Source organism: Panthera pardus, unplaced genomic scaffold (assembly GCF_024362965.1).
Source record: "Panthera pardus isolate Hobbes unplaced genomic scaffold, ASM2436296v1 HiC_scaffold_21, whole genome shotgun sequence".
In the NCBI taxonomy this organism is placed as follows: domain Eukaryota; kingdom Metazoa; phylum Chordata; class Mammalia; order Carnivora; family Felidae; genus Panthera; species Panthera pardus.
In genome coordinates this window covers 32,422,331-32,446,951 of record NW_026526777.1, presented here as the reverse complement: position 1 = coordinate 32,446,951, position 24,621 = coordinate 32,422,331, and the positions used below count along the sequence as shown (strand labels likewise).

The 24,621-nt window shown below is 34.5% G+C and overlaps 1 protein-coding gene across 1 annotated transcript in view; it reads right to left on the bottom strand.

The window, feature by feature from the left end:
* DENND1B (DENN domain containing 1B) overlaps positions 1-24,621 on the bottom strand; it is a 260,225-nt gene that overhangs the window by 129,989 nt on the left and 105,615 nt on the right. Inside the window, exons 6-7 of the mRNA XM_053909094.1 lie at positions 10,461-10,530; positions 1,112-1,192 (exon numbers count right to left, since the gene is read on the bottom strand). Coding sequence (XP_053765069.1) covers positions 1,112-1,192; positions 10,461-10,530 — 151 coding nt within the window. The remainder of the gene's footprint in view (positions 1-1,111; positions 1,193-10,460; positions 10,531-24,621) is intronic.

Below are 24,621 nucleotides of genomic sequence, written 5' to 3'. Positions count from 1 at the left end.
TGAGGCCAAGAAGTGGGTGGTCCTGACAACCTGGCGGAAGTTTGGACAAATTCTATAGAAAATGGGAAGCTTTTAGGTTTTCAGCAGGAAACTTTATATAGCTGAAGGAAGTTTAATCTGACAGACTTTTGTACAAAGGACTAGAAAGAGAGACTCTAGACTAAGAAGTATTTAAAGTACTAAGCATCTGAACTATAGTGGTGACAGTAAAAATAGAACAGAATAATGTCAGAGAATACTACTATTAAACAAAATTACAGGAAAAATTTAGTCAAGAAGAAAGTTATTACCAAGCAAGGAATATAATGAAAATAGCAGTTTCTTTATTGTGCAAAAAAGCACATGACCTATGAATTTGTTTATACATACTTCAATTTACTTTTTGTTTCAATTTTTCTTGCATCATTATGTATTTTTTTCTTCCTTAAAAATCACACTGTTTATCATATTGGAAGAACTAAAAGGAATATAAGTTAATTTTAACACTTTATTTGGATCCCAAATATTAATGAAAATATCCACATTTGTGATAATTAACTTTGACCATTTACAAAATCTCCCCAAATACTAGTGTGATCATTAAAAGTTTCAGTAGTAAATACTCTATACCACCACTGGCTTCCTGTTTGACAAACTTCAATCACATTTTCAGTGTTTGCTGATTATACTAGAAGATGGGTTGCAGTGCAGGGAAATAAGAAGAAACTCTTCACCCAGTATTTTTATCATAGGGTTAGTTATAGAGCATAGTGGCAATACTCATTTATATACCGTTTTCATTTTATGCGGGGTATTGTGAATATGTGTGTGTGTGTGTGTGTGTGTGTGTGTGTGTGTATTTCCTATTATGGATAGATTTCACCCAAAAATCAATGTTCCTCACAGATTACTTTTAGTGTATAATTTTTAAAAATCTGTGATTTAACAACTACAAAAATACACATCCAACATATGTTATGATAGCTGGAACATATCGAAAAGTCCCAATATCACCATAGTAATGTCATTACTACAATTAAAGTTCTCAGGTAGCAGAGTTTCTTAAAGGCACATGTCTTCCTAAATGAACCTGCTAGGACTCAAAAAAATCAATTAATAGCTGAATACTTACCACACTCAAATTGACAGGAGTGTTTGCCTTTGGTACTGGGTGGTTATAGAGTGATTTGAGAGTTTCATTCAAATCATTCTCCTAGAGTAAAATTAAAAAGTACAATTTATAAGTGAAATACATACTAAGCAAATATAATTAAAACTACTGGAAAAAATCATGCACTGTGCCTTCTCACATTAGACATGTTTTACACAACTGCTTTCCACAAGAATGTTTCAAATACCTGAAATTTAAATATTTAAATTTAATAAATATGGAAAAGATAACCAAATATATTTATCCATAAAGAATACTAGCAATATCTCTAATTAGTATAAATCTGTATTTGGCAAAACTTCATTATTATAAAATATACTGATGCTATCTATAGAGGAAATCATTTAAATCATTAAATCCAAGCAAAATGGGATTGAATAAAAATAGCAATATAACTTTTTATCAGATTACTGAATGCTTCCATTTTCCATTTTAATTTTAAAATCTTACACCTAATTTTTAAGGAATAGATACAATTTAGCATGATCACTGTACTAAGATACAATGTACAGGTTACTCTAAATAGGTCTTTCCTAAACAGCAATCAGTCAGTCACTACTTGACTCACAATAAATGGGATTAAAAATATATATATATGACACATCCACCCTATAGGATGTATACAATAACAATGCACTTTGATATGCACATTCGCTTTTTCTGCATTATACATATAAACCCAGGAATACATATATGAAGGTAGTTTTTATATACATGTTTTTTATTCTCTCTTAAAATGTGTACGTGGGGGCAATATACCAAAGGAAATGCCAATTATTCAAAATAGGTAATAATTAATTTTAAGGAATTTGGATTTCTGTGTTTGTAAAGTGTGCATACAAAACTGCCTATTAGAGTCTTTAGAATGACTTTAAGAGAAGAGACTATAGAATTTATCTCTTGACCATTTAAACAATGAAATATATCCACAAAATATTCTGGATAATATTAATCCCTGTCTAAACAAAATTCCTATGGCTAATGAAGTTTTTTTAAAGTCTAGCTTTCAAAAATACTTTAAACTTGCCTGATGTTGATCAGGTAAGGGTAACTTCAATTATAAAAGCTAAATATCAACCTACAAAGCCTGTGGCATTGGGTTAAAAAGAAAAAGAAAAAATATAACAGTTATAGATTTACTTCTGCTTTACTTCTGTGAACCTACAATGTATTTTCCTCTATTAAGGAATACAGATACAGTCTCTCTTTTTCCCTCTTCTCAGAACACTAAAATTATATGAATTTGCTCACAATATTTTCTTTTATATATTTCAGTATTACCAACGGTCTCATAAAGAAGGACATATTATAGGTACATAAGTATCAATTTAACAGTAAGAGTTTCTAAAAGTAAATTATTCAGTTGGTTAAGCGTCCGACTTTGGCTCAGGTCATGATGTCACAGTTTTGGGGTTCGAGCCCCACATCGGGCTCTGTGCTGACAGCTCGGAGCCTGGAGCCTGCTTTGGATTCTGTGTCTCCCTCTCTCTCTGCCCCTCCCCATTCACACTTTCTCTCTCTCTCAAAAATAAATAAATGTTAAAAAAAAAAAAAGTTGTAGGAGCAATGAATCATGGGAATCTACCCCCAAAACCAAGAGCAAATCATGTACACTGTATGTTGGCCAACTTGAATAAATGATACTAAAAAAAAGTTGTAGAGAATGGAGATTCTACTCTCTTTTTATGTTTATTTATTTTGAGAAAGAGTGAGTGAGTGAGTGTGTGTGTGTGGGGGGGGGGGGGGGGAAGGGGTTGGGATTGAGAATCCCAAGAGACTCCGAGTCCCTATAAGGGGCTCAAACTCACTGAAGGTGAGATCATGACCTGAACTGAAATCAAGAGTCAGAGACTTGAGCCACCCAGGTGCCCATGGAGATTCTACTCTTAAAGAACTTGTACACAGATTCATCTGCCTCAGGACCAAGCATAAAAGTAGCAGTATAAAGAGCTAATCTTTAAGCATCTGCTAATCTTAAAGCATCTGCCAGAGGGGGAGGAGCATATTCAAACTCTCTGCTGGGATGGAGGTGTTGGTGGGTGTCATTTTTGCATTCTCCCTCTATCTTTCTCGTGCTGGTGGGCACCTCCTGCCCTTCCCCATCCTTGCAGCCCCACCAGAGTCAGTGGGAAAGCACAGCCTACATAGAGGATGCCCCTTGAGCACCTGGCCAGGAAGAATTGTGTTTCTGGGTACCACAGGTCTGAAACCATAGAAGAGATGGTTCTTGGCAGGCTACCACCCCCAGGGCACTGTATAGACAGCAGAAGGAAACACACTCCCAATCTACTTATCCCGGCGCTTCAACTGAGGGCACACTTCAGGATTACCACACATCTACAGGCTATGGGATGTAGACGTGAACATAGACCAGGGGACATCAACTTTGCAATCTCCCTTGGACTTGCTGCAACTCACTGATACTGCACAGAAAGGAGTCTACACACTTGTGTGAAACACTTTTTGCCACTTGTCGCCAAGGGTACACCACCAGATTGACGGCCCTGGAGACAAGCAGGCTTTCTGACTGTTGTCCCTCAAAATTATATATTTACATACCTTTAAAGCTGCGGCCTGAGGGTCTAGCTTCCAATCAGCCTGAAACTAGGAGCTATTAGATCTCTCCCTCTTGAATATTCAGAGAATGTGGCACTATCTCAACAACCAGGACCTAGCAATACTACATCAGGCTGCTTAGACAATCACAAAGGTTCTAGAGACAACCAAGAGCTAGGGCAAGGTTAAATGATAAGGTTCATCTACACAAGGTCACTCTTTCTAGCATGAGAGAGATAGCTGTTAAACCTAATGCTATATGATAGAAACTAACATAGAAAGCTGAACAAAATGAGGAGAAAAGAATATACTCCAAATGAAAGAACAAGATAAAACATCAGAAAGAAGCTGACAAGAAATGGCAATGAGTAATTTACCTGATAAAGACTTCAAAGTCTTTAGTCATAAAGCGTCATATGACGCTCACTGAAATTGGGAGAAGAATGGATGAACACAGCAAGAACTTTAACAAGACGGAAACAGGAAAGTGCCAAATAGAAATCACAGATACAATAACTGAACTGAAAAATGCCCTGGTGGGGTTCAACAGCAGATGAAATCAGTGATCTGGAAGACAGGGCAGTAGAACTCACCTAAACAAATCAGCAAAAAGAAAACTAATTTTAAAAAGTAAAGATAGCTGTGCACTACAAGACCAGGACTTACAAGACCTGTGGACAATATCAAGCAGAATAACATCCACATTATAGGAGTTCCAGAAAGACAAAAGGGGGCAGAAAACTTATTTGAAAAAATATAGCTGAAAATGTCCCTAACCTGCAAAAGAAAACAGATATCCAGATCCAGGAAGCCCAGAGACTTCCAAACAAGATGAACCTAAAGAGATACGAACATAATTAAAACATCAACAGTTAGAGATTCTTAAAAGCAGCAAGAGAAAAACAACTTGTTGCAAAGGAACCCCCACAACGCTATTAGCAGATTTCTCAGCAGAAACTCTGCAGGCCAAAGGGGATGGCATGATACATTCAAAGTGCTGGGGAAAAGCAAAAACAAAAACTTGCAACCAAAAATACTTTACCTTGCAAGTTTATCATTCAAAATTGAAGGAGAGATAAAGAGCTTTCCACACAAACAAAAGCTAAAGGAATTCATCAGCACTCAACGGCCCTATAAGAAATGTTGAAGAGATTTAAGTTGAATAGAAAGGGTAATAATTAATAAGAAAAAATATGAATAAAAATCTGATTGGTCAATTAAATACACAGTAAAAGTAGTAGTTAAATACTTCTTTTTTTTTTTTTTTTTTTTTTTTAATTTTTTTTTTCAACGTTTTTTATTTATTTTTGGGACAGAGAGAGACAGAGCATGAACGGGGGAGGGGCAGAGAGAGAGGGAGACACAGAATCGGAAGCAAGCTCCAGGCTCCGAGCCATCAGCCCAGAGCCTGACGCGGGGCTCGAACTCACGGACCGCGAGATCGTGACCTGGCTGAAGTCGGACGCTTAACCGACTGCGCCACCCAGGCGCCCCAAAATACTTCTAAAGCTAGTATGAAGGTTAAAAGGCAAAAGTAGTAGAAATAACTATAACTGCAATAATTAGTTATGGGATATACAAAATAAAAAGATTTAAACCTGATATGAAAAATATAAAACATATTTTTATGGGGAGAGGGTAAAAATGCATTCAAACTTAAGTTGCTGTCAACTTAGACTATTATGTATATAAGCTGTTATATGTAAGCCTCATGGTAACTGCAAAACAAAACCCTATAGTAGATTCAAAAAAGAAAATGAGAAAGGAATCAAAGCATGCAGCTATATAAATCCATCAAACCAAAAAGGAAGAAAGCAAGAGAAGATAGAAAAAGAAAAGAACCATAAGAAAGCCATAAAATAATTAAATAAAATGGCAACAAGTTCATAAGTATATATAATTAAATGTAAATGGACTAAATTATCCACTCAAGAGATATAAAGTGGCTAAATAATTTAAAAAACAAACTAGTCCATCTATGTGATGCCTACAAGAGACTCAGATCATATGTAAAAACATACACAGACTGGACTAGAAGTGAAGGAATAGAAAAAGATATGTCATGCAAAAGGAAACCAAGAGAAAGTGTGGTAGTTATACTTATGTCAAACAAAATAGACTCTTAAACAAAGAATCTAATAAAAGATAAAGATGGGCATTATGCAGTGACAAAGGGGTCAATCCAGCAAGAAGATATAACATTTGTAAAGGGAGAAATTGATAGCAATACAATAATAGCAGGAGATGTTAATACTCCAGTTACATCAAAGAATAGATCATCCAAGCAGGAAGATGGACTATATATGTATATATGAAGAACATTCCATCCCAACACAGAAGAATATACATTCTTTTCAAATGTACATGAAACAATCTCCAGGATACATCGTGTGTTAAGCTATAAAACAAGTCTCAATAAATTCAAGAAAATGGAAATCGTATCGAACATATTTTCCAACCACAATTGTAAGAAGCTAGATATCAATTATAAGAAGAAAACTGGAAAAATCACAAATATGTGGAGATTGAACAACATGCTACTGAACAACCAATGGCTCAACAAAGATATCAAAAACAGAATAAAAAAATACCTTAAGACAAATGAAAATACAACACACCAAAATTTATAGGATACAGCAAAATAGTTCTAAAATTTATAGTGATGTAGGCCTACCTCAAGAAACATGAAAAACATCAAGTACAAAATCTAAAAAAAAAAAAAAAAAACTTAAAAAAAAAAAAACTAGAACAAATGAAGACCCAGTTTAGTAAAAGGAAGGAAATAATAAAGATCAGAGCAAATAAATGAAATAGGCGCTAAAATGGCAAAGGAAAAGATCAAAGAATTGATTCTTTAAAAATAGAAACAAATTTGACAAACCTTTAGCTAGACTCACAAGGAAAAAAAAGAGAGTTCTCAAATAAATAAAATCAGATATCAAAGAAGATAAAACTGATAACAAAGAAATATACAAATGATTACAAGAGACTACTATAAATAATTACACGCCAACAAATTTTACAACTTAGAAGAGATGGATAAATTCCTAGAAAGTTACAATCTTCCAAGACTGAATCATGAAGAAATGGAAAATCTAAATAGACTGATTACTAGTAAGGAGACTGAATCAGTAATCAAAAAATTCTCAACGAACATAAGTCCAAGACCAGATGGTTGCACTTGTGAATTCCACCAAACATTCAAAGAGGATTTAATATCAATCCTCCTCAAACTCTTCCAAGTAACTGAAAAGGAGGGAATGCTCCCAAACTCGTTTTATGAGATCAACATTACCCTGATGCTAAAACCAGTCAAAAACAACACAAAAAAGAAAATTACAAGGCAACATCCTTGATAAACAGAGATGCAAAAATCTTCAACGAAACATAAGCAAGTAAAATTCAACAGTACATTAAAGGGACTATCCACCATAATCAAGTGGGATTTATTATATGGATGCAAGGATGATTTAACATCTGCAAATCAAGCAATGTGATAGACCACATTAACAAAATGAAGGATAAAAATCATGTGATCATCTCAACAGATAGACAAAAGCCATTTGACAAAATTCAACACCCATTTGTGACAAAAACTTTCAACAAAAGGGGTACAGACACAATGTACCTCAATATAATGGAGGCCATATATGACAAACCCACAAGTAACATCATACTCAACAGTGAAAAGCTGAAAGCTTTTCCTTCAAGATCAGGAACAAACAGGAATGCCCACTTTCACCAGTTTTATTCAACTAAGTATTCAAAGTCCTAGCTAGAGCAACAAGGCAGAAAAAAGAAATAAAAGACATCTAATCTGGAAAAAGTAAAACTGTCACTACTTATAGGTGACATGATTTGATATATACATACATACATAAAAAACACTAAAGATGCCACCACAAAAGCTCTTAGAAGTGATAAACAAGTTCAGTAAAGTTGCAGGATACAAAATCAATATCCAAAAATCTGTTGTGTTTCTATACTAACAATTAACTATCAGAAAGAGAAATCAGGAAACAATCCCATATACAATTGCATCAAAAGAATAAAATACCTAGGAATAAATTTAATAAAGGAGGTGTAAGATCTATACATTAAAAACTGTAAGGCACTGATGAAAGAAACTGAAAAGGACACAAATGAATAGTCTGGTCTTGTGGACTGAAAGAACACTATTAAAATGTCCATTTTACCCCCAAGGAATCTGAAGAGTCAATATAATCTCTATCAAAATTCTAATGGCATTTTTCACAGAATTAGACAAACAATCCTAAAATTTGTATGGAACACAAAGATCCCAAATAGCCAAAGGAATCTTGAGAAAAAACAACACAGCTAAAGGCATCATGCCCCCAGATTTCAAACTATATTACCAAGATATAGTAATCAAAACAGTATGCTACTGGCCAAAAACTAGACACAAAAATCAGGGGAACACAACAGAGAGCCCACACATACATAGTCAACTAATTTATGACAAAGAAGGCAAGAATATGGTAAAGGACAATCTCTTCAATAGATGGTGTTGGCAAAAGTGGACAGTCATATGCAAAAGAATGAAACTAGACCACTATCTTATACCACATACAAAAATTAATTCACAATTGGTTAAAGACTTGAATGTAAGAGCAGAAACTATAAAACTCCTAGAAGAAAACAAACACAGTAAGCTCTTTGACATTGGTTTTGACGATATTTTTTCAGATCTGACTCCAAAGTCAGTGGCAATGAAAGAAGGAAGGAAGGAAGGAAGGAAGGAAGGAAGGAAGGAAGGAAGAAAATAAATGAGACTACAACAAACTTAGAAGCACAGTGAAGGAAACCGTCAACAAAATAAAAAGGCAATATACTGAATAGAAGATATTTGCAAATCATGTATCCAATAAAGATTTATATCCAGAATATATAAAGAACTCATACAACTCAATAACAAAAAAATAAGCAATGATTTTAAAAATGGGCAGAAGATCTGAATAGACATTTTTCCAAAGAATACATACACATGGCCAACAGATACATGAAAAGATGCTCAACATCACTAATCATCAGGTAAATGCAAATAAAAAGCACAATGAGTTATCACCTCACACCTGTCATAACAGTTATTGCAAAAAGGACAAGAAATAACAAGCATAGGTAAGGATGTGGAGAAAAGGGAACCCTCGTGCACTACTGATAGAAATGTAAACTGGTGCAACCACTATGGAAAATAGTTTGGAGGTTCCTCAAAAAATTAAAAATAGAACTGTGATCCAGCAACTCCATCTCTGGGTATTTATCTGAAGAACACAAGAACACTAATTTGAAAAGATATATGCACTCCTATGTTCATTGCAGTATTATTTACAATAGCCGAGATATGGAAACAGCTTAAGTGTCCATCAGTTGATAAATGGATAAAGAGGCACACATGCACACACACACACACACACACACACACACACACTCACACACACACTCTCACACAATGGAATACTATTCAGCCATAAAAAAGAACAAAATCTCTCCATTTGTGACAACATAAATGGACCTTGAGGGCATTTATGCTAAGTGAAATTAATCTGACAGTGAAAGACAGATACCATATGATTTGACATATTCAGAATCTAAGAAACAAAGCAAAGAGACAAAAAAATAAAACTCATAGATACAGAGAACAAATTCAATTGATGGTTGCTAGAGGGGAAAGTGTTGGTGGGATGGGTGAAATGGGTGAAGAGAATAACAGATACAAACTCTCACTTACAAAATAAATAAGTCAAGGGCATATAATGTATAGCATGGTAATCATAATCAATAATATTGTACTGCAAATCTGAAAGATGCTAATAAAGTAAATCTTAAAGTTCCCATCACACACACACACACACACACACACACACACACACACACACACACACGCATCTGTAACTCGGTATAGTAACAGATGGTACTTAGAGTTATTGTGATGCTATTTCACAATGTACATAAACGTAAACTCATTATGTACACCTGAAATAAAAGGTTGTGTGTAAATGATATTCCAATAAAACAAAAACAAAACAGAAAATAGCAAGTGTTGGGAGAATGTAGGAAAATTAGAACCTTGTGCATTGCTGGTGGGAATGTAAAATGGTAACACTATGTGAAAAGTGTTTTGACGGTCCTTCAAAAATTAAACATAGGATAACCATATTTTTCAGCCATTCTAATTCTGGGTATATATTCAAAAGAACTGAATACAGCAACTCACACAGATATTTGTATACTCATGTTCCTAAGAGCACTGTTCACAAGAGCCAGAAGGTGGAAGCAACCCAAGTGTTCATCTCCAGATGAACAGATCAACAAAATGTGGTGTGTACATATAATGAAATATTATTCAGCCACAAAAAGGCAAGAAATTCTGACACACGCTACAATATGGATGAACCTAGAAAACATGCTGAGTCCAGTAAGCCAGTCACAGAAGAAAAAATACTGTAGGATTCTACTTGCAGGAGGTACACAGTCAAATTCATGCAGACAGAAAATACAATGATTGCTGCCAGGGACTCAGGGGCAGAGAAAGGGAAGTTATTGTTCAATGGGGCAGAGTTTCAGTTTGGGAAGACAGAAAAGTTCTAGAGATGATGATGCTGATGGCTGCACAGAATAATGTGAATGTGCTTAATGACACAGAACTGTACACTTAAAGATGGCTAAAATAGTAAACTTTATGTTATGTATATTTAACCACATTAAAAAAAAGTAAGGAAAAAACATAGCTTACCAGTTCCTTAGCCAAGTAATCTGCCAGAGTATTTAGAAGCTTGTAATATACTTCAAACCATGGCAGGTAACTGTAATAAAAAAAAAAAAAACTTTAAAAATGTATATGGATGTATCATCTAGAATCAAGAAAAGAGAGATGACAAACATTAAATCTGCATTATTTCAAACAGCTTAGTCCTGGTGGGCAGAAAAAAAACTATACGTATGTTCTCCTTACTGGTAGCAGTAAAATTCTACCTGTTATCTACTACTAGTCTGTATAAAATAATAATAACCCAAAGTACTATTATAAAAGTTATTCATTCCACACTTCGATTTTAACTCTGCAGTAAAATTATTTAATCCTATAGCATGGTATGCATGGTGTGAGTGTGTCAAAAGTACTCATAGGATGAAACTTAACCACTGTAATAAAACATAATGCAAAATAAACTAATTTTCAAAAGCCTTCAAAACATACAGTCATCTCTTAATGATTACTGAAGTGAATACATAATACAACAGGATTATGCACTTAATTAATCAATTACTTTGAAACTGACGTTCAATTAGGATGGTAAATTTCAAAATAACAGCAATACAAATAACAGGGAGCCTATTTTAAAAATTGTAAAAAAGCTTTTAGTTATTTCAACCAATCCCTCAGAATGGAAGCAATTATCAGGGAATACTATGAAAAATTATATGCCAACAAACTGGACAGCCTGGAAGAAATGGACAAATTCCTAAACACCCACACACTTCCAAAACTCAAACAGGAGGAAATAGAAAGCTTGAACAGACCCATAACCAGCGAAGAAATTGAATCAGTTATCAAAAATCTCCCAACAAATAAAAACCCAGGACCAGATGGCTTCCCTGGGGAATTCTACCAGACATTTAAAGCAGAGATAATACCTATCCTTCTCAAGCTATTCCAAAAAATAGAAAGGGAAGGAAAATTTCCAGACTCATTCTATGAAGCCAGTATTACTTTGATTCCTAAACCAGACAGAGACCCAGAAAAAAACAAAACTACAGGCCAATATCCCTGATGTATATGGATGCAAAAATTCTCAATAAGATACTAGCAAATCAAATTCAACAGCTTATAAAAAGAATTATTCACCATGATCAAGTGGGATTCATTCCTGGGATGCAGGGCTGGTTCAACATTCGCAAATCAATCAACATGATACATCACATTAATAAAAGAAAAGATAAGAACCATATGATCCTGTCAATCGATGCAGAAAAAGCATTTGACAAAATTCAGCATCCTTTCTTAATAAAAACCCTCGAGAAAGTCGGGATAGAAGGAACATACTTAAACTTCATAAAAGCCATTTATGAAAAGCCCACAGCTAATATCATCCTCAATGGGGAAAAACTGAGAGCTTTCCCCCTGAGATCAGGAACACGACAGGGATGTCCACTCTCACCGCTGTTGTTTAACATAGTGTTGAAGTGCTAGCATCAGCAATCAGACAACAAAAGGAAATCAAAGGCATCAAAACTGGCAAAGATGAAGTCAAGCTTTCACTTTTTGCAGATGACATGATATTATACATGGAAATCTGACAGACTCCACCAAAAGTCTGCTAGAACTGATACATGAATTCATCAAAGTCGCAGGATACAAAATCAATGTACAGAAATCAGTTGCATTCTTAAACACTAATAATGAAGCAACAGAAAGACAAATAAAGAAACTGATCCCATTCACGACTGCACCAAGAACCATAAAATACCTAGGAATAAATCTAACCAAAGATGTGCAAGATCTGTATGCTGAAAACTATAGAAAGCTTATGAAGGTAATTGAAGAAGATATAAAGAAATGGAAAGACATTCCCTGCTCATGGATTGGAAGAATAAATATTGTTAAAAGGTCAATACTACCCAAAGCTATCTACACATTCAATGCAATCCCAATCAAAATTGCACCAGCATTCTTCTCGAAGCTAGAACAAGCAATCCTAAAATTCATATGGAACCACAAAAGGCCCCTAATAGCCAAAGTACTTTTGAAGAAGAAGACCAAAGCAGGAGGCATCACAATCCCAGACTTTAACCTCCACTACAAAGCTGTAATCATCAAGACAGCATGGTATTGGCACAAAAACAGACACACAGACCAATGGAATAGAATAGAAACCCCACAACTAGACCCACAAAAGTATGGCCAACTAATCTTTGACAAAGCAGGAAAGAATATCCAATGGAAAAAAGACAGTCTCTTTAACAAATGGTGCTGGGAGAACTGGACAGCAACATGCAGAAGGTTGAAACTAGACCACTTTCTTACACCATTCACAAAAATAAACTCAAAATGGATAAAGGACCTGAATCTGACACAGGAAACCATCAAAACACTAGAGGAGAAAGCAGGAAAAGACCTCTCTGACCTAAACCGCAGCAATTTCTTACTTGACACATCCCCAAAGGCAAGGGAATTAAAAGCAAAAATGAACTATTGGGATCTCATGAAGATAAAAACTTCCTCACAGCAAAGGAAACAATCAACAAAACTAAAAGGCAACCAACGGAATGGGAAAAGATATTTGCAAATGACATATCGAACAAAGGGCTAGTATCCAAAATGTATAAAGAGCTCACCAAACTCCATACCCAAAAAACAAATAATCCAGTGAAGAAATGGGCAGAAAACATGAATAGACACTTCTCTAAAGAAGACATCCAGATGGCCAACAGGCCCATGAAAAGATGTGCTCAACATCGCTCCTCATCAGGGAAATACAAATCAAAACCATGCTCAGATATCACCTCACGCCAGTCAGAGTGGCCAAAAGGAACAAATCAGGAGACTATAGATGCTGGAGAGGATGTGGAGGAACGGGAACCCTCTTGCACTGTTGGTGGGAATGCAAACTGGTGCAGCCACTCTGGAAAACAGTGTGGAGGTTCCTCAGAAAATTAAAAATAGACCTACCCTAAGACCCAGCAGTAGCACTGATAGGCATTTACCCAAGGGATACAGGAGTACTGATGCATAGGGGCACTTGTACCCCAATGTTTATAGCAGCACTCTCAACAATAGCCAAATTATGGAAAGAGCCTAAATGTCCATCAACTGATGAATGAATAAAGAAATTGTGGTTTATATACACAATGGAGTACTACGTGGCAATGAGAAAGAATGAAATCTGGCCTTTTGTAGCAACGTGGATGGAACTGGAGAGTGTGATGCTAAGTGAAATAAGCCATACAGAGAAAGACAGATACCATATGTTTTCACTCTTATGTGGATCCTGAGAAACTTAACAGAAACCCATGGGGGAGGGGAAGGAAAAAAAAAAAAAGAGGTTAGAGTGGGAGAGAGCCAAAGCAGAAGAGACTCTTTTTTTTTTTTTTTTCCAACGTTTTTTATTTTTATTTTTGGGACAGAGAGAGACAGAGCATGAACGGGGGAGGGGCAGAGAGAGAGGGAGACACAGAATCGGAAACAGGCTCCAGGCTCCGAGCCATCAGCCCAGAGCCTGACGCGGGGCTCGAACTCACGGACCACGAGATCGTGACGTGGCTGAAGTCGGACGCTTAACCGACTGCGCCACCCAGGAGCCCCTTAAATTTTTTTTTTTTTTTTTTTCAGAAGAGACTCTTAAAAACTGAGAACAAACTGAGGGTTGATGGGGGGTGGGAGGGAGGGGAGGGGAGGTGATGGGTATTGAAGAGGTCATCTTTTGGGATGAGCACTGGGTGTTGTATGGAAACCAATTTGACAATAAATTTCATATATTAAAATAAATAAAAAAATAAAAAACAAAATTTAACTTAAAAAAAAGCTTTTAGATACCAAAAACACATATAATCGAAAATTCATTTTAATTCATTTTACTAGATACAACTATAATTAACTTTTATGAAAGCAAAATATACTAAGTCCAAAATTCAGTTGTGCACAAAAAATCTGCACTTATTAACAAATTAAGACACTAGTAGATATAAAATCTATTCAAAGCTCTATTTATTAAAATGTATGCTTTTCACATAGAAGAACAGTAAACCACAAAACACCAGTACAGTTAAGTATCAATTAACAAATATTCTTTTTTTTCAAAGAATTACTACAATAGACTACTTTCTAAGAGAAACAGTGTGATGCTCTTACTACATAATTGTATCCTGACAAGAGTTGTGTGTGTGTGTGTGTGTGTGTATACATTCACACACACACACACACACACACACACACACACACACACTATATATATATATATATAAAACAAATTTAAAATTTAAAAATCAATGAACAAGGCTTAGAAAAACAACTTTCTATCTGTATTTTTCATATAATGTCTGATTCATTAATGGCTATGAAAGATGCTTTTTCATTCAAGAGTAACCTAAAGTCATAACAGAATAACAGTTAAAATAGTATCTTTATTCAGCAGAATTGTTATAGAGTTCTTTAAAATAATGATTGTAAATACTAACTAATAATATAAAATATGCCTATATTTTAAAATATCTACCAACTTATAGTTAAATGTAGCACATTGAATACATACATTTATCTCTGTGCCCTTTGGAAATGGCACTAAAATGATGAGTAAATGAGTAAAAAGGGTATAAATTAATGAGGACAAGAGAAATGGAGAAAAAAGTAACAGCAACACAGGTGAATGGTTTTGTGAAGACAAAAAGGAAATGAAGAACGATAACTGACTTAGCAAAAGAAAGAACACCAAAATCTAGGTGCCAACAGAAGGGAAAATGACCAGTAGCTAGTATATTTGCACACTTCCCCCCATCCCAGGATCCTGAAACACTGATCCAGGAATCTTTCAAAGAAAAGAACAAAAACAAAAACAAAAAAAACCCTCAGAGGTCCTATTTTCTTGGAATGAAACCCACCACTGCATGGACAAAGTTTTCTAATGCAGTTTAGTGCCTCTATCTTAAATATAAATTAGCAGTCCGACCACCAGACATTTGAGGAAATACAGACATCAATACAAACATAAAAGGAATTCCAAGTAAACACAGACAATACAAACAACAGATGAGAACTCTAAAAAGTTATCACTAATATTCTTAGGAGCTGAATAAAGAACAGAATGCTCTTAGAATGAAATCTAAAAAAGAAGTGAAGAAAATTTTTTAAAAAACAGAAAAAACTCTTAGATGTTCAAAATATGAAATCTGAAATACTTAAAATCAATAGAAAGGTTAGAAAGTAAATGAAAAATATCTCTTAGCAACTAGAATGAAGAGATAATAGGAGAGTAAACATTAAAATACCAGGGCACCAATCATGTACCTGACTCAATCATGTAGTTGACTAACAGTAGTTCCAAAAAGAAAGAAAAGAGGGAAAACAGCAATAAAAATTTCTTTTTTAAAAGTTAACTGGAAAAACTCCTAGATATGAGGGTTCAGAATGAGAGAGCCACTGAGTGAACTGTAAAATCAATGAGCCAAACTAGAATATCACAGTGAAAAATTCCACAACAGGGGACAGAAAGCACCTAAGAATTTCCAAAAAGACAAAACACGTAACATACAAAGGAATTAAATTCAAAATGCCACTGAGCCTCTCAAACAGGCAATTCCAGAAAGTAAGAAGATAATGCCTTCAAAATGCAAGGCAGCTTTCTTCAGAAATGGAGGGGACATCATGGAGTCCTCCCCATCCCACCCCATGTGTTTGCACTCCCAGGGACTTTCTCTCCTAGGATCTGGAATTTAGTTTGACGCAGGTCAGAGAGCCAATGAGGAGGGAGCAGGTGGCAAGGCCCAGGGTCTGTGCCACCTGGGGGGGGGGGGGGGGGGGGGCGCGTGTCTATCTCCCTGACTATAGTTCTCTGCCCAGAGAAACTACCAATCACAGGTGGGGCTAGACTGATAACATTTTCAGTCATGCTCAGACTCAGAAATTTACCTCCTTTGCACTATTTTTGGGAGACTACCAAAGGATGGCTTTAACAAACTGAGACAGTGAAGCAAAAAGGAGGAACACCAGGATATAGGACACAAAAAATCTAATCCCACTAAGAACAGTTAAATAGAAGAATAAACTACAAAGGCCTAAAGAACAACCGGTCTACAGCCTTTGGGAAACCTGAAAATCAGAAGTTAGTATAGGTATTCTCAACTTTCTTATTTAAATTATTCAACTCTTTAACTCTAGTGCTCAGATGGCTATTCTACTGTATCTCTCACAAAAGAAGAAAGAAAGAAAAAGATTACTAACACTATTTTTAAATTATCAACTCAATACCATGCAAATTACCACATCATGTTTTCTACACTCTTTATAACTCAAATGAAATAATTTTCATGGAGAATGTCCTTCCACAGCTCCTTGGATACAAGTGCCATTTCTTTCATTTGCAAGCATTTCATATTCATATTTCAACTTTTAATGGCCTGAAGAAAGTGTCACCTCAGGAAAATTTCAATATGTCATGTAGTTCAGATCTGTATGTTCACATAAGATGAGACCTAATCTATTCAAGGAGCATGCTGTTCTGTTTCTATCTTGCTTTCAAGAATTTTTAGATAAAGCAAAATTTATTGATTTTAGATGGTTGCATGCCTACCTGTTAATCTTTATATTGTCATTTCCACCTTACTTAAATAATGTGAAACCATTTTAACCCGAATTCTTCTTTCTTGGTCCATTATAAAAATAAAAATTATAATAAATGTATCATAAGTTATTACAAAATAAGATAATCTTTTTCTAGACAAAATACATTAACGCTCTTTTCATCTTGCATGCTTTTCTTTTTTTTTAAGTTTTTATTTTAATTCCAGTTAGTTAACATAGAGCATTCTATTAGTTTCAGGTATACGATATAGTTAAGTCACCAGTTCCATACATCACCCTGTGCTCATCACAAGTGCACTCCTTAATCCCCATCACTTATTCAACCCATCACCACCCCACCCTCCCCTCTCATAATATCAGATTGTTCTCCATAATTTGCTTTGTCTCTGTCTCTGTTTTTCCCTTGTTTGGTTTCTTAAATTCCACATATAAGTGAAATCATGTGGTATTAGTCTTTCTCTGACTGACTCATTTCACTTAGCATTATATACTCTCTAGCTCCTTCCATGTCATTGTAAATGGCAAGATTTCATCCCTCTTTATGGCTGAATAACATTCCATTATACACATATTTATATTTAAATATGTAATTTATTATTATGTAATATTTATATGACATCTTCTTTATTTGTTAGTCAATTAATGGACACTTGAACTGCTTCCATATCTTGGCTATTGTAAGTAATGCTGCTATAAACACAGGGGTTCATCTATCCCTTTGAATTAGTAGTGTTCTTGCATTCTTTGGGTAAATACCCAGTAGTGCAATTGCTGGATCATAAGGTAGTTTTATTTTTAACTTTTTGAGGAATCCCCATACTGTTTTCCCACCAACAGTGCAAATATGCTTTTCAGTGTTCTGGATTTTTCATCTTTACATTATTAGTTTTCATTGGCTATCTTCCTCTTTCAATTTTCTTTCAAATTGTGGAGATGAACTAAAACCCTACTTTTCATTAGAAGCTAATTTATATAATTTATCTGTAAGATTATTTGACTGTTTTTGAAAATAAAACAAATTGAATTAAATAACTGATTAACATTTAGGTTACTTCTCAAGATTTATCAGATTTGTGTTAGGTATTTTGGTATCTATATAATTACTGCTATTTTTTATGATCTCCAAGAATACTAACTCTTACTGAATTTCATCCTGGTACCAAGCTATGTTTGTTCTTGATACATGACATGCTGGATTTTGTTCTCACGTTCAGTGTCTTAATTATCAAATTCAACACTCAACTTAATTATGTTTACAGCACTGCTAGACACAGTGATGTTTTATAACTACCTCTAATATGATTTCATCTGTAAATCAGGCTAACGCTATTTTTTAAAAAAACACTGCAACAAAGTTTACATTTGGGATATTCTCATAGTCATGTGTAAGGGTCCATCATGCTCTGTTATTTCTGTTTGGGTAACATGACTTATTAGTTCTATGCCCATCTAGAGAATACAGAGCAGAGTCTAAGAATGAGACTCTCTATGTCAAAATAATTGGAAGAACAGGGAATAAAACTTCTTAAGCACTAACTATATGTATGTAAACATGCTACATACTTTGTATGTGTTATCTCCTTTAATTATCAAAATAATGCCATAGTGTATAATTGACGAAACTAAATTAAAGCAAATTATCCAGGGTCACAAAGTTACCAAATGGCAAGACCAGGATTAGAACACTGATCAATCTGACAGCAATACTTGCTCAGGGGTCCACGGTAGATAGCCCATCACCCAGTGCAGGCATGGAGTTTGATAATATATCCAACCTTTGAATAAACAAGTCCAATGAGCAGACATTTTCAGGTAGCTAAATAAACCATGACAAAATATATTTCAGTTTAAACCTAAATCAGTCTATTAATAATTTCTATCTGCTTAAGCAAATTCTATCTTCCAAAATTTGTTTATCTAACTACTGCCCAGAGCCTTTTAAATTACATTTTGTTCATATAGACAAATATCTCAGCAGATAAAGATCTGTTTAATTCTTTCATCTAGCATATTGGCAATTCCTTCCAATTATAAATTTTAAAAATTTTGAAAATTTTGAAAGGACATGGCCTACAACATGGAACAACATCCCTCTCAAAGTAATGTAAGTCTACTTACCAACAATCTAAGTACGATGTTTTAACCAATAGGAGGACTTATAACTTCAATCTCTATTGTGTAGTCAATATCTTTTTCTGTATATAATTTGTTCACAGGAGATAGAGAAACAGACTTGAATTTCTACAGCACTTCCTGATACACCAGTTGTCGCCATCTAAAGCACGGTGATTAGTTACACATAACATGCACTTGTGAACTGTACTGATTCTTGGTGATAATTATAGCTCCTTTTTAAAGACTAAATATCATTCACATTTTAATAAAAACATCACACATCAAAGTGGAGCTATTCTACAACCAGTCATGCTCCTAGAAACATCAGGGAAGCTTGGGCATTTTCTGTTGCTAATAAACAATAGCATCTAGAGTAGAGGATACAGACTGGCGACCTGCAGACTAACCATCTCCAGCCCAATGGGCATATTTTGTGTGATCAACCCACCCTTGTTGTTTAAATAAGTTGCCACCTTCTAAACCTGAGATAATTCACTTAAAAATCTGGACTTCTTGCTCCTCTTAGAAATCAAAAGAACTGGCAATACCAGGCACGCATTTTTCACTCTGTAACAAGTACCTAGAGCTGTGTAATGACTCCAGTCTTTGGATGTGGTGTGTGCTATTTGGATCACCACACTAATCCCGACTTCTAATTGTCAGACACTTAACCTGTGTATCTCATCTGAATCCCGTTCCTGGTCCCGGTAGGTAACTGAATTCACAATCCTTGTTATGAAGCAACTACTCAACAGGAAGTCCTGCTCATTCTTTCATATGACAAAGAAAATGCTCTGGAGTACACAAAGTCATCAGTAATTCAAATATTTTAACAGGATTCCATTGCAAACTTTACAGACAAAATGTGTACAGTAAAAATAACACATATATTATAAAAGTTACAAACTTATAAAACATTGTAAATTATATAAGCTTAAGATGCTGGGTAAGAAATGTTATTCTCATGTTTTTTACTTTTGTGGCTTTTAAGATAATTTTCAAACAATACATGTTGAAAGCCATTTCTAACTAATATACAAGCCCTTAAACTGATGAATTGTAAGTTAAAATATTTTTTCACTAAATGTTATAGTCCCAAAGACAGTCAAAATCTGCTTTCTTACAACCAACCACAAAAATCCTAGAAAGCTAAAAAAATGTACTCAACACACTATAAAGACAATATTTTACTTGAGTCTTATAAAACCAAAAATGTAATTTCTCTAACAAAGAATAACTGTGACTCTCATAGTCTTGCAAACATATATAAATGTAAAATAAATACATTTAGACCAATTATTTGCTTAAAAGGCAAGAGATTCTTCAAGTTTAGTCATGAGATTTTCTTATTTATTTATTTTTTGTGAAGACATAAGGCAAAACACAGTAAGTATAAAGTCATGAATCCATTTTGTGGCAGTAAGAAGACTTCCCCCACACTTGTGCTTCCACTATAGAGCTGATAAAACTTTTACATCCAAAAGTCAAAGGTTAAATAAAGGAAAGGAAATGTTTTTTGTCAAATAGTCAGGTAACCACTAACAGTCTAAGTGATCAGCAGGAACCTAACTTAGAGTAATCAAATAAAACTAAGGAAACTGCCTTTCCGTAGAAAAACGTCTCATGTCTAGAGGCTGTTTTTCTGTCTGGAAAATTGACACAAAATGTGTAAAATTGAAACATTCTGCTTCTCAGGGATTTGCCCAGAGGAAGAGTGTGAAAGCTTCAAGTTTGGTATGAGTTAAAGTGCAGGGGGAGGCACAGGAGGGGACTACAAAGGCCCTAAACACTAAACATCAATCTGTCTTCCTTATTAGGGCATTTCATTTTGAACCCTTGGCAACACTTTTATCGTTCTAAAATTATGTTAATCAAATTAGGGGGAGAAAAAGTTATTTCTTGCATTTTTGTTAGCATGTGAAAGCAATTCTAAATACAAACAACAGCAAGATTTAAATTAGTAATATCTCAGAACATTTTGGAAATCTTGTTAAGCTAGGATAGATATGCCATAGAAAGAGCTAAAGTATACAACCATGGCTGAAAATTCAAAAGTAAACATCAACTTTTATACTTGATTTTACTTCATATTAAAAATCTTAACCACCTTTAAATGTATTTCATCCTCATTATGACTATCTTTAAGGACCTAAAATATTTTAAACTGTTAAATATCAACAAACTCAAGAGACATTTATATTTTTCTTTTAAAATTTAGATCGTTAAAATACAACCACTAGAAGGCAATACAAATGAAAAGATTTTTTTGTGAATATATATTTAATCACAATAGAGAAAATTTAAAGTGTTTAGCAGAATATTACAAAGACAACAGGAAAAATATTAATTTCTATCTAAGGATATTAAATCATTTAATATTGAGAATAACCCCTAAATAATAAAACCAGTATTATCTCACAGAGGAACACCTAAGAATGGTGTATGTTTCAATATAAATGGCTGATTTTGCACAACAGGTTCACGGACAAGGTATGAAAAGTTTTCATATTTGAAAGTCATAATATATTCCAGGTAAAGATACATGTAACTAAAAATTTAGAGAACTATAATCAGAAAGGAAATCATCTTTGTGTTAAATCTCAACTTTTAAGGAAAGAAAAAACTGTCGATTGACCATGTGCAAACCTCTTAGCACTTACAGGGGATACTGTGAAAGCCACTGCAACTTTCCCAATTTATAAACTGCTGTACTTGCATGCATTCATTTTAAAAATTTTGACTGAAGACTAAGTTCATTATTTAGTTTGCTATCTGACAGGAAGATTTGTAAATGTATTTTAACAAGTCTTACAGAAATGAGGCAAGAATGAAATACAAAAATTTAAGTAAGTGTTGCACATACAAGTGCCTTTATTTTCTTTTTTTACACTTCTCTGGATCTTCCTCATTTTCCCTAGTAAAATATATTATTTTTGTTATCAGAAAAACATGGTTAAAGACATATATGTCTGTCTCTTGCTTATGCAAGTATTTTGTCATATTTCTAAAATTTTAGCCCTGTTAAAGGCTAAACTCTAAGAAGCCTTAGAACTAAGGTGGGATTCTAAGAAAACTAGGACACTACCACAAAACAGAATCAAACATTACTCCCAAGTTAAAACTCAGAATACCAGCATAGGTGATTCTCTCATACAACCCTGAAAGCACCACGTTCCATAATTTAAAACAAAACAAAAACAACAACAACAAAAAAAAAACCCCCACACATACAAAAAAACCTGGTCTTCAGATGAATAGGCCTGATCGCCCTAACTAATCCTGTGAATAGTTTATTAGATAATTCTACCTTCCTTCCCCACTCACCTCAGAAAATTACTAAATTCTAAGTCTTGGTTTCATATTGAAACAAACAAACGTTCTTCTACATCTTAAGGATACAACGAAATTAAATGAGCAGTGTTGGAAGGGAAACAAATAGGAAATAAATTATAGACATAGCAGCATTTCTCCAACCACCTCGTAATTGAAATTATAGAAAAACACTAATCTCAGGTTCCGTGATGGGGATGGGAAAGTCATTTCACAAGCCATATTTTTTTCTCTTCCAAAGGTCATTCTTTCACACACTGTGACTCCAAATTTCAAAAGCAAGGGCACAGAATGAAACGACCCTTTCCATTCTTAATTGTGCTATACCACAATGATCAAGTGACTCCCTTTGAAGGGCCTTTAATAAAACACACTAGTAAAATAATCTCTTATCTTGCAAAGAGACTACATATTTTAACTGACAAAAGATGATCTGGTTAAATTCCTACTGATTTTCATATGCTATTTATAGTTCTAATATCTAGATTTTAGAACAAGGAAAAGCTGGTTAAAATGCCTCATTCATCACACAAAAAAATGGATAAATGCTGAAATGTGGAAAGTAAAACAAAATTAGAGATCTATCCTTCTAAGTCTTTTTTATAAATATATACAATGATATGTTAATATATGCTCTTTCTCATTGTTAACTACTTCTTAAAATACATGAATTTATATACACATATAAATTGTTCTTTAATAATATAAGAACGTACCATGAAAGAAACTTTTCATTTCACAATATATCATAAACATTTCTCTGAGTCAGAATCTGTATGTATATATAATTTTCCCTAATAGATAAATAATATTCCATCCTGTCATTTATACATTAATTTAATTATTCAACAAATAACTATTAAGAATTCACTATGTGCCAGGCACTATTGTAGGCACTGGGAGAGTAACACATCAGTGAAAAACACAGAGAACATTCTAGCAGGTAAGGGGGGGTTGGTCACCAGGGGAGACTGGGGAATGTACCATAACATACTTAATCGACTCCTACTGAGGGACATTTATGTCCCATTTTTTTGCTTATAAACCATGCTGTAGTAACTTTGCTCACACTTTACTGATGACTACGGGCAATATTCCTGAGATTTAAAATTGTGGACCTATAATTAAGTTAAGGAGCATGAGATTTTACAAATCTGATAGGTATTATTAAATTGAGGTTATGTCATTTTATAGTCCCATAAACAGTACATGACATGTCTGTTTCCCCTCATGTTGTTTTTTTTATTCCACTTCTGTCAATCTTAATGTGCTCAGTTCTTTCACCTTCAGCAAGGCCGAGCATCATTCATAGGTGTATATGCTATTTAAATTTCCTGTGTGAATATGTTATTCAGATACTTTACTTATTCTTTTTTTTGGGGGGGGGGTGGTAAAGTCATATAAGGTTTTTCTTTAATTTTTTTTAAATTTTTTTAAAATTTACATCCCTAGTTAGCATGTAGTGAAACAATGATTTCAGGAGTAGATTCCTTAGGGCCCCTTACCCATTTAGCCCATCCCCCCTCCCACAACCCCTCAAGCAACCCTCAGTTTGTTCTCCATATTTATGAGTCTCTTCTGTCTTGTCCCCCTCCCTGTTTTTATATTATTTTTGTTTCCCTTCCCTTATGTTCATATGTTTTGTCTCTTAAAGTCCTCATATGAGTGAAGTCATATGATTTTTGTCTTTCTCTGACTGACTAATTTCACTTAGCATAATGCCCTCCAGTTCCATCCATGTAGTTGCAAACGACAAGATTTCATTCTTTTTGATCGCCAAGTAATACTCCATTGTATGTATTATATACACATATACATATATACCACATCTTTATCCATTCATCCATCAATGAACATTTGGGCTCTTTCCATACTTTGGCTCTTGTTGATAGTGCTGCTATAAACATGAGAGTGCACGTGTCCCTTCGAACAGCACATCTGTATTCCTTGGATAAATGCCTAGTAGTGGCAATTGCTGGGTCGTAGGGTAGTTCTATTTCTAGTTTTTTGAGGATTTACTTATTCTTCTATTGGGCTCTGTGTCATTAACTTGTAGGTATTTATTATGTATCATGGCTATTAACTCTGTTACAGTGATTGTAAACATATTCTTATCACTTCATTATTGTTTTTTTGGTTTGGGTTTTTTTTTTTTAAG